Here is a 12,052-nt window from a genome sequence, read left to right on the forward strand (position 1 = left end):
TAGGTCACTGCACGGGGGAATTCCTGCAGAAAAGAGATTGCAGAGAAACAAGTGGTGGGACAGAATTAGCAGCATAGACTTCGGGAAATGAATGACCTCGCCCACAGTGTCAACTGTACTTTTTTCCATAGATACTAGCCTGCTGAGTTCCTCAGCATTTTTGTGTGGGTCGCTTTGGATTTCCAGCTTTTGCAAATTTTCTCACCTTTGTGGGCCTCTTTCTATGTTATAATATGAATGTAAAATGGGTTTGGGCTGATTGACATCCAACAGGCATAACAATCCTCTCCTGTGCACCATGTGACTTCAAACACAGCACTGATACCCACCGACTTCACTTTCTATAGGGACACCTTGGCACCACAGTCAGCCAAATCCAGTCTTCACATTAAGGACGTGTCCTGGATTCAGCTCTTTGACTGTCATGATTTCCTGAACTGAGTGGTCCTGGCAAAGCCCGAAATGGGCGTCAGTAAATTGGTTATTCATGAAGTTGTGCGAAGCCTGTAGAACTAAACTGGGGCCATTCTGAAGCACAGCGGAAATTGCCGCTGGAGAATAAGTGAGGCTGACAAGATCTTATCTGTGGAACATCCTTCAATATGCTGGTCCCTGTACAGAGAGCCTCAAAACTACCGATCCTCTCCTCCTCTGTTCCCCTAATGAGGGCTGGTTCCTGAACAGTGAAAATGGGGGGAATGATATTCACCAATCTATTCCCTTTCCTCATTAAGTAGCTTCTCGTCCTGACTTCACGGGCATTCTGATATCACGTATGTACCAACAGGCTTTGCAATCTCTCTGAAGATGCATAAAAATACGCACACATTTCATAAAACAGATTTCTGTTGACTGCATGTATGATATTAGGCATTCTAATTTCCTCATCGAATTGTAATATGAAACACATGTAAATATGTAATATTGTAGCTTTCGCGCATAGTAGTGTACGGTTCACTGCCCCGCCCCTCGAACTAGTTAACAGTTAGGGCATAGCTGCCGGTTTCTGGGCTGGGCTGGTGAATGCGCATGCGCAAAAACAAGTGGGAATTAGTCTTAATTTTAAAACCGTGCCGACTTCTTCACACATCCAGAACTCACTGAGAGCTCAACTTCCGCTAGAATAACAGATAGATCTACTGTAAATCGCGCAGTATGTCCGACTATACGGACTTTGAAGAACTGGTAAGAAGAACATTAACTAATATTGAAATTCATTTCTGCATTTTCCATTGTGTCTGTTAATAATACTAACAGTAAATTGTTCAACTGTATATTTACTTTTTATTTTAAAATAATTTTTAAGATATTTTAACTGCGTTTTTATGTGCGTAAACTAAAACTATAAACCGTGCATATTTTCTAAAGATGACACAACACTACAAAACGTGGAGTTTCGGATCGATCGTAAGATTCTTAGATTATTCTTGACACATGAACCTAATTGCCGGGAGTTTGAGTTTTACCATCTAGATTCCATATCTTAAGTATGTGTTGTAATTTTGGTTGCCTTCAACAGAAAATTAATTTTATGTCAACTGATAGTTTGTAAGAGAATTTTGTAAAAGTGATCTGATTCGACAACTTCACTATGTTAGTTCCGTATTTTAATTTAATTTTACCGCGCGCGTTGTTATGATCTGCTTTTTCAAAATATTGTTGTGGCTTTGACGGATACCACACACTCAGCATTCCTCTGATCTTGCAGGAACACTTAAGATAGTTTTTTTTTATTTAAACAACTTAAAGATATTTCATTTTCGCACCAAAAAAACTTCAGATAACAAACCAAAATCCCCGATCTGTAGAATATTCTCTCAAGTTTGATTATTGCTCATGCTGCGCATATTTCTGACTGAAACATATAAATTTCGAGGGCTGAAATTGCAGAAGTTGATTCGGGGCAAGGAACGGTGAGGAGATTTGAAATGAGTAACGAAGGGTTTGTTTTAAGTAGTAGTACCACTGAGACGACCATTCGCGATGCAGAGTGCTCACAAACCCACAGGAGGCAATTCACTGAGGCACGAATCAGTTAATATAGTAGCTTTGGGAACCACGCCGTAAACGCCATCTAACATTCCCCTTTCCTGCAAAACAGACACCGTTCCACATTGATCATTTTGTCGCAATATTGCATCTTCGCAGATAGTTGTTTATATAACCCGATTCCTTTTTTTTTGGATGCGACTTGCAAGTGGTTGAAATGTACTCAGATTGTTCTGCCTCACCCTAAAGCAAATTTCTAATCATTTGTTGCCATTCTCATAAATTAAAACACAAATAAAGCGAATGTTTGCTTGCTATTCAATTGGAAAACCGGCCTTAATACATGGGCCTTATAGTTTTAGTATAATGATTATTGTTTACTTTCCAACAGGTCAACGGCAATTTTTTGGATCACAATGAGAGCTACCTTTTTAATTACACGTATGAAGAAGGGGCCATGTGCAACGGAGATAACACGTACTTAAGAAGTATTTTCTTCCCGTGTGTGTACTCGCTCCTGTTCGTGCTGGGAATCGTTGGGAATGGCCTGGTTGTGGTCATTATGGGTTACCAGCGAAGGTACCGCACCATGACCGACAAGTACAGGCTACACCTGTCCGTGGCCGACCTGCTCTTCGTTCTGACCCTACCTTTCTGGTCCATCGACGCCAGCCACAACTGGTATTTTGGAGACGCGCTGTGTAAGATCATTCACATCATTTACACCGTGAACTTATACAGCAGTGTTTTAATTCTGGCCTTCATTAGTCTAGACCGCTACTATGCGGTCGTGCATGCAACCAATAGTACCGGCCCACGGAAGATGTTGGTTAATCGCTTAGTCTATGTGGGCGTCTGGTTACCAGCTATTCTTCTCACTGTGCCCGATATGGTATTTGCGAAAACTAGAAATCTCATCGACAAAATTGTGTGCGAGCGCATTTACCCACAGGAAAGTTACCAGTCTTGGCTGATCGCGTTCCGAATCCAAGGGATAGCGGTGGGATTCGTTCTCCCGGGTCTGGTCATCCTGGTGTGTTACTGCATTATTATCTCCAGACTCTCCCATTCCACTGGCTTTCAAAAGCGCAAAGCCCTAAAAATCACCATCATCCTGATCGTCACTTTCTTCATCTGCTGGCTTCCCTATTACATCGTCATCTCCATTGACACCGTGATGCTTATGAAAGGCAGCGAGTATTCCTGCAGTATGGAGCAGATTGTGTACACCTCGATGGCGATCACTGAAGCCATCGCCTTCTTCCACTGTTGTCTGAATCCCATTCTGTACGCTTTTGTCGGCGTGAACTTCAAAAGTTACACCCGTAGAGTCTTTAGTCACTCCGAACACACCAGATGCTCTTCAATGAAAAAACTTCAAGGAAGAGACAGAAGAGGGACCCACCCATCAGTTTCTACCGAGTCAGAATCATCCAGTCTTCAGTCCAGTTGTTAGATTATTTGGTGTGAAGTCAAAGAACACTGCATTAATTCCAAGTTTATTGTGTGTGTGTCGATTTTTACATGTCTTTCCATTATTTTAATGTCGCAGTTGCTATTTATACAAAAGCAACTCACACAAAATGCTGAAGAAACTGAGCAGGTCAGGTAGGATCCATGAAAATGAATAAACAGTCAGCCCAAAACGTCGACTTTATTACTTTCCATAGGTGCTTCCTGAGCTGCTGGGGTCCTCCAGCATTTTGTGTGTGTTGCTCTGGATTTCCAGTATCTGCAGGGTCTCTTATGTTTATTATTTATACAAAGGGTTATTTATGTCTCCAATTCCGTTTTGCCTTTTTTGAAGAATAATTTTTATTCTATTTTGTTTCATTGGATTTTTGCTCGCTTCTCCATGCTTTTAAAAAGAGTGAAACTTTGCGAAATTGCTACAAGTGTAAATAAAGCTTGCTATTGTGTAAGATTGTTACATGATTTTTGCTTCCTGAAGTTGTAAACTGTTATGGATTTTGATGTAACTGAGGTCAAATGAGTTGTTTGTAACCTGCATGAACTGCTGATTTGAATCTTGGTCAAGATTATTTGTATTTGTATCAGAGCTCCCTGAAAATGGATCTGAGACTCTGAAACATAAAATATAAATAAATTTTTATTTCTTATATAAAATTTCATGATGTATTTCTTTCCATAACTTAATGTCCAACTTTGCAAAATTGTTCTCAAGGAACACAAGCCTTGCAAAATATTAAGGAACTCTGACTCTCAAATCTAACACAGTACTTGCAACACAGTGAAGGTCAATACAGTGAATGCTTCAGAATGGAAACACTTCAGATCACATGACAATATGAGTTGGAATTATATACCTGTTCCTTCATCATTCCTGGTCCAAATCCCAGGAACTTGACCCAACACTATTGTTGTAAAGTTTTACAAAATCTACCTCACTCTTGCTTGTCAAATGGAAAAGAGACATGAGCTACTGCCATTGGCAGTGATCTTTATACCACATAAATTAATGGTAAATACTTAGTGTAGAAAGGACCTTGCAGAAGGGTAGGAGCTTCAGGTGCTTACTTGCTCCTGCTAACGATCAGGGAACTCCTCAGTTTACAATCATCCCATATAAAAAGATCTCGATAAGGTGATTGATAAGTTCGTGGCCTGAGGTAGAAGGAGTCAATTTTAGCAAACCTAGCACATTTATTTTTCCTACATTTACACACTTAGTCCAGCGGTCATGGAGCATACGGATCCCTTCTTTGCAGAAGTCAGCCTCTTGGACCTCCAGAAAGTGGTCCACAGCAGGGGTGATTGATAAGTTCATGGCCTAAGGTAGAAGGACATGAGTTATTAACTTCAAACTTTCTGCATTTTCACTCAAAGAGTTGAACTACACGTGCATGTAATGAGATCTGTATAACTCATCCCCTTCTACCTTAGGCCATGAACTTATCAATCACCCCTCGTAAATACTTCCAAAAAATCCTGGAAAATAAATAAATATATTTGGAGCATGTTACCATATGAGAACCCAAATAAAAACATTAAATTGGAGTATAATAATGATAAACATACCTGCACTTTTTACTTAAAAGAATCATGTCAGTCCTTGTTAAACCCAGGTTACCATTAACAAGATGGCAGATTAAGTAAAAAAATGCTGGTAAATAGTATATATTTCATTTTGTTTACTTCACCTTGATGTTTTAATTGGGTTTTAATATTATAAGGTGTTTTAAACAAATTTATTTCATTTTATGTGTGTTAATAGTTCAAAGTTAAAATAATTCAGAGGCTGATCATGGCAGTTTGTTGGATTCAGTGGTGACACAGGAAAGGATGCAGTCCACTTATGCACAGCAAAATCCCACAAAATAGTAGAGTGAAAATGGTGACACGATGGCCCATATCATACTTACCTCTGGCCAGCTCTGGTAATGGAGAGAGATCCGATACATCAGCTGACTCAAGAGGAGGATGTAACTGGAGTTTCTCACAGATTTTCTCGTTGCTATTTTGTGGAGGCTTATTGTGTACCAACTACTGTATTTATTTCCTTCCCTTTGTTACAATAGCAATTGCACTTCAAAAGTAATTCATTGGCTATAAAACATCTTGGGAGGTCCTGCTGCCATGAAAAATTATCCGAATAATAATCTTCCCTTACAATTTACAACCAAAATAACTGGTTTTAAAAGTGATTATGAATTGGAATAATAAATAATGTTAGGTTTCCTCGGGACCTGCTTTTTATCTGAAGCAGGACTATATAAACTATTGTGCATTGCTTTTTCTATGAACATATTCAATATGGAGGGTTTGTGAAAAATATCAACACATTGCAGGTGAAAAATTGAGTCATCCAGTTTATACTTCAAGATGTCATTGTTGATGAACTAAGAGTTAACGGACTGAAATTATTCCGCTCAATCTTGTTGGGGTGAGGAATTTAATTCTAATCATCAGATTCCCAATGTTGTTTCAATCATAATATGCAAATCCAATGGAAAAGCCATTGGATAAATATTTAAGGGTGTCAAAAAAGTCTTAAGCATTGGAGACAGCAAAGACGGCAGGCGCTGGAATCTGAAGCGAAAAATCTATCTGCTGGAGGAACTCAGCAGGTCAAGCAACAATTGTAAAAGGAAAGGAATTTTCACCTCTTCAGGCTGAAACTGTGTATCAGGACTTAATTATTCTTGTGTAGTCAAGTACTCCTTTAGAGAATTTTATTCCATAGCTGATTGACCTAATCTATAGCATGCAATAAAAAACTGCATATCACTGCCTTCGGAGAACAAAAGTTGATTTAAGCAACTTCATAACTAATCTGCACTGGCAAAATTAACCTCTCCAATATCTAGCAGTTGTGCATGCTACAGAACGTTTAGAAGATATAGGTGAGATAAATTCAAGCAAGGCTTACTTACTGTGAGTCAGCAGGTACATTGCCACAAAGACATCAGAAATATGTCCTGATGAAGGGTCTCGGCCTGAAACGTCGACTGTCCCTCTTCCTAGAGATGCTGCCTGGCCTGCTGCGTTCACCAGCAACTTTGATGTGTGTTGCTTGAATTTCCAGCATCTGCAGAATTCCTGTTGTTTAGAAATATGTTCAAATGAGTTAAATAACTTGGCAAAGCCAGAGTGGGGGGGTGGGGGGAGAAGGCTGTATTTCTAATAAATCAGTCACCAGAGAATTAAATAGCCTTTTAAACTAAATTGTGGAGGGTGGGTGGGGGAGTCAATTGTTGAGGATCCCAGTGGTGGGAAATTTAGAGGGTGAGACAGGAACACGAAGCAGAACAGGAAATGACTGGGGTAAGATTAGCCAAATAACATCAGTAATGCACAGATCATACAAACAAAGGATAGTGTTATCAATAGGATATTGGAAAGAAAATTACAAAAGACAAATTGGTCTTTAGTACAAATATAAGCATCAAGATATCTAAAGGCAAGTCTGAAAGTGCTGAATCTAAATGAGAGTCTATGAGTCACAGAGTCATAAAAAAGTACAGTACAGAGAGAGGCTCTTTGGCCTATCTCGTCCATGAATCTTGAAGCATTCACGATAAAGAAAATTAGTAACAGTGCAAATAGGCACTAACTGATATGAAATGTTTGCTGTTATACAGACATTCAGCACTGTGCAAAATTCTTAGACACCATAGATTTTTAATATAATTTCAGACGGTATGACCTCCACAGAACCCTGATCTCAGCATCATCGAGGCTGTCTGGGATTACCTGGAGAGACAGAAGCAAACGAGAAAGCCAACGTCTGCAGAAGAACGGTGGCAAGTTCTCCAAAATGCTTGGAACAATCTACCAGCCGATTTTCTTATAAAACTGCATGACAGTGTACCTCAGAGAATTGATGCAGTTTGAAGGGCAAAGGGTGGTCACACCAGATATTGATTTGGTTTAGTTTTTTACTGTTTACTGCTCTTCATAGTAATTTTTTTGACATTTAGAAGCTTTTCGTTTCATTATTTTTGAAAGCATCATCGCTTTACAGAATTTTTTTTTTGTGTGCCCAAGACTTTTGCAAGTACTATAGCCAAGACGGGAGCTGAATATCCAAAGATTTAAAAGAACCCACAATATAACAAAGCAAGTAGGTGGCATTATTCATAAAAGACGAAGGCAGTGCAATAATCGTGCAGAGTAATAGTTCAGAAGAAGAAGCTGTGGAATTTGTTCAGGTGGAGGCAAGCAGCACCAAAGATGCGGGAAGGGTGGAGACATTGTTGGGAGGTGTCCACGGTGGTGTAGTGGTCAGCACAACGCTTTTCAGTACCAGCGACTGGGGTTCAATTCCTGCCACTGCCTGCAGGGATTCTCCCTGTGAACACCGAGGTTTCCTCCAGGTGCTCCGGTTTCCTCCCACAGTCCAAAGATGTACCAGTTGACAGGTTTTATTACACAATATTTTTATTGAATTTTACATATATTTCCCATATACAAATAAACAATAATAATAATTAAACTAAATAGTGGAATACGTCCTCATGTTTTCACAATCATCAAATGAAAAGAGATATAACATTTCACATACTTCACATATTTAATAAAGAAATAAAAGAAAAACACATCAGAAAAAGAACTGTAGAAGCACTCAACAACGCACAGCTATTTCAAAATGACTGTGCACCTTGACGTCCAAGAAACTCCAATAAAGGTTTCCACATTTTTTCAAATTCTCCTGCCCTTCCTCTGCTTATGTAAGTCAGTCTCTCCAATATAATACAAGATGCCATCTCCTTCACCCATACATGTATCGAAGGTATATCCATTTTTCTCCAAGATAAAGCTATCATCCTCCTGGCCTGCAGGAGTCCAAAGTCAATTAAAATTGACTGTTTTGGACTAACAGTAAAGTTCTTTGGATATATAGCTAGTACACACATTTTTGCTTAGTGAGGCATCTTTACTCCAACGATCTCAGATATGATCTGAACAACAGTTTTCTAGTATTTTTTTAATTTTGGACAGTCCCATACACAGTGAAACAGAGCACCCTTTTCTTCTAAACATTTAACACAAGTGTCCGGGATGTCAGGGGTCCAACGCTTCAGTTTGACCGGGGGAATGTAAGTTCTCATTCACCATTTGTATTGTAATAGCTTCATTCTCGTGTTAATTGATTGTTTTTGGTCTTTTAAGCATGCCATTTCCCACTCAGTTTCTTGTATGTCCTCTTGAACATCCAGTCTCCATGCCTCCAGCCTGTCAATGGTGGACTCCTTATCATATGACATCAAAGCTGTATTGAATAAAGAAATCTGACTCCTCCCCTTTAGGTTTAGGAGTATAAGATTTTCAAGATGTGATAGTGGTGGTTCAGATACTGAATGCTTATATTTTCAGTTGCAAATATTTAAGAAGTGTTTTTTAGGAATATGTTATGTCTGACACAATTAATCAAATGTAATAAGATTACCATTCATATAAAGGTCCTCTATTTTCTGCACACCTTTGTCTGCCCAGATTCTGAAACCACCATCTGCTGTTCCTGCCCTGAAGTATGTATTGCCCCATATTGGGGAGAAGCGAGAGATGCAAGGAGTATCTTTAATATGCTGATGTGCTTTCTACCAGATGTCAGTCGTATTTTTGAGGAAAGGGTTCTCAGTTGTTCTTTCCAGATCTGCAGAGTACAGATAGAGCTTTAATGGAAGGTTTGGTACTGATGCCTGTTCAATATTCACCCAGGCTGGAAGGGCCTCCGTTGAGAAATAAAACATTGCAGAACGTAACTGAGCAGACCAATAATACCATTTCAGGTTCGGGAGCCGTAGCCCTCCCCTTTCATAAGGCTCAGTCTAGATTTTTTATTATTCCAAATGAATTTACTAAAAATACTATTAAGCTTATCAAAAAATGATTTTGGTAGTGGGAGAGGAAGTGATTGAAAAAGGTATAGAAATTTTGGTAATATATTCATTTTGATCATGTTTATACGGCCAGTCATTGATATGGGCATTGTTATCCATAGACCCAACATCTCTTTCACTTCGTCCACTAGTGGGTCATAGTTTGTTGGGACGATCGTTTTAATTTCAGGGGTAATTTTGACACCAGGGCAGGTAAATCCTTCCTTTGCATTTTCAGTGGGGTTTTTATGACTGGTTTCAGTCTTTCTTCTTTGTTCAAAAATAGTACTGTATTGATGATTTTGAGTTGTTAATGTTGTAACCAGAGAACTGCCCAAACAATTCAATCTGTTACATTAAGTTTGGAATACCGATGGATGAATTTGTTAAAAAAAGAATCATGTCATCAGCATGTAAGGATATTGTATGTTTCTGTTCTCCTAGCTGAATGCCCGATAGCTATGGCGTTCTTATTGCCGTAGCCAGGGGTTCTATGGCCAGTGTAAACAACATCGATGACAAAGCGCATCCCTGGCGAGTAGATCGTACCAGGGTGACTGGTTTAGAAACTATACTATTTGTTAAGACTCTGGCTATTGGGATTGTACATAAAATCTGAATCCACTTAAATAAGTTCTTTCCAAATCCAAATCTAGGCAATACATTAAATAAATATGGCTATTCTATTTTATCAAAGGCCTGCTGAGCATCCAGTGATAATACTGCTGTATCTTTAGCGTCAAATTTTTCATGAATTCTGTTAAGAACTCTTCTAATATTATGGACTCCTTGGCGTTTTTGTACAAAACCATTCTGATCATTATGAACTTGATGTGGGATATAAGGATCCAATCTTCTTGCTAAGGCTTTACAAACTACTTTTGTGGCTGATCCAATTAGACTTATCGGGCTAAATGAGGAACATTCTGTAGGAGGTTTGTCTGGCTTCAAGATCAGTAATATTATTGCCAGCCTTAAAGAGGATGGGAGAGTTCCATTCCAATAAGATTTGTCATACATATTCAAGAGTGGGACTAATAATTTTTCTTGAAATGTTTTGTAGAATTCAATTGGTAGGCCGTCAGGCCCTGGCACTTTACCACTGTTAATATTTTGGACAGCCTATGATAACTCTTCATTTGTTAAACCTCTATCTAACTCATTTTTTGCATCTTCTGTCAGTGTCTGGAATTGAAACTGATCAAGAAATTTGTCCCGTTCTTCTGAGGCTTGGGGGCATTCTGATCTATATAAATGTTCATAAAGTTCTCTAAAACAGTTATTCATTTCCAATAGGTCTACTATTAGGCTTCCTGAAAAGGTTATTATACTGTTAATTGCTCTATCAGACTAGTTTTTAATTCTCCATGCCAAAAGTTTCCCAGCTTTTTCTCCTTGATTGCAATAAGATTGCTTCAGCCACATTAAACTTTTTGCAGCTTTATCAGCAGATAATTTATTATATTTGACTCTCAAAAGTAGCAGATCTCTTTGTTTTGTTGGATCATCCCTTTCATTTAGTTCTATCTCTAAAGATTTAGTTAGTTTTTCCAAAGTTTTCATCTCTATCTTTTGTTGTTTGGACTTGGAGCTTGTATAACTAATGATTTCTCCTCTAATATATGCCTTGAACGCCTCCCATCTCGTGCTGGCACTAGCTTGATCAGTATTCAAAATAACTATCTATTTTAGTTCCCAGAAATTTAACAAAGTCTGAGTTTTGTAGCCATCTCGCCTGAAATCGCCAGTTAGGGGGACTGTGAATAAATTTCTCTATATGAATACTTAATGAAATCACAGCACAGTCGCTTATTACTATGCTATCATACCAGCAACTTTTAATCTTTGATAAGAGCTCTCTGGAGACAAGAAAATAATCAATACGAGAACGAGATTTACACATACTTGAAGTGCAAGAGTATTCTATTTTGCCAGGGTTTTGTTCTCTCCATACTTCAACCAAATTTATATCCACAATGTATTGTTTTAGTAATTTTCTGGTTTGTGCCTTATAGGTATCACAGCCTGTAGAGCGATCCATTGCTGAGTTTAAAGTGCAATTAAAGTCTCCTCCAATGATATAAAAGCCTCGTAAAGTGGACAAAGTAAGGAAGGAATCTTCAAAAAATTTAGGATTATCCTCATTTGGGCCATATATACTGACTAGGTTTAATGTGAAAGAGAGGATATTACCTTGCGTAATAACATACCTTCCGGCAGAGTCTTGGATTGTTTTCATAATTTGAAATGGTATTGTTCTATGAATAAGAATAAGTACAACTCTAGCATAGTTGTTGTATGTTGCATATAATACTTGGCTAGGCCATCTATTCCATACCAGTTTAATATCTGAGACTGTCAGATGGGTTTCTTGAAGAAAAATTATTTTGTACTTAAAATGTTTGATCCTATTTATAACCTGTTTCAATTTGGTTAACTTCTTTAGTCCCCTAATGTTTCAGCTCGTGACTTTTATATTGAAGATATTCTGAGTGCTCGTCTGTTCCATATATAGTACATGTCAATTATACCAGGAAAAGGAGTAAGAAATATTACTGCTGTGTTGGGTGCACAACATACATATAGAAAAACAAAAAACACATATGCATTTACACATCTAGACATTTGAACTCTTGAATTCCCCCTCCCTTACTCAAAACAAAGAACTGTAGAGCTTGTGCTGATCTATGGAGGAGCAGCCAAACTATGGCAACTAGTGG

The 12,052-nt window shown here is 38.4% G+C and overlaps 1 protein-coding gene across 1 annotated transcript; it reads left to right on the top strand.

Moving 5' to 3' along the window:
• The first annotated feature begins 1,048 nt into the window (after positions 1-1,048).
• On the top strand, positions 1,049-4,105 carry LOC134346235 (C-X-C chemokine receptor type 4-like). The gene is made up of 2 exons (XM_063047549.1): positions 1,049-1,185; positions 2,381-4,105. The coding sequence occupies exons 1-2, from the start codon at positions 1,156-1,158 to the stop codon at positions 3,443-3,445; spliced, it is 1,095 nt and encodes a 364-aa protein (XP_062903619.1). The 5' UTR covers positions 1,049-1,155; the 3' UTR covers positions 3,446-4,105.
• Positions 4,106-12,052: the final 7,947 nt, after the last annotated feature.

This window comes from Mobula hypostoma, chromosome 5, assembly GCF_963921235.1.
Source record: "Mobula hypostoma chromosome 5, sMobHyp1.1, whole genome shotgun sequence".
NCBI lineage: Eukaryota > Metazoa > Chordata > Chondrichthyes > Myliobatiformes > Myliobatidae > Mobula > Mobula hypostoma.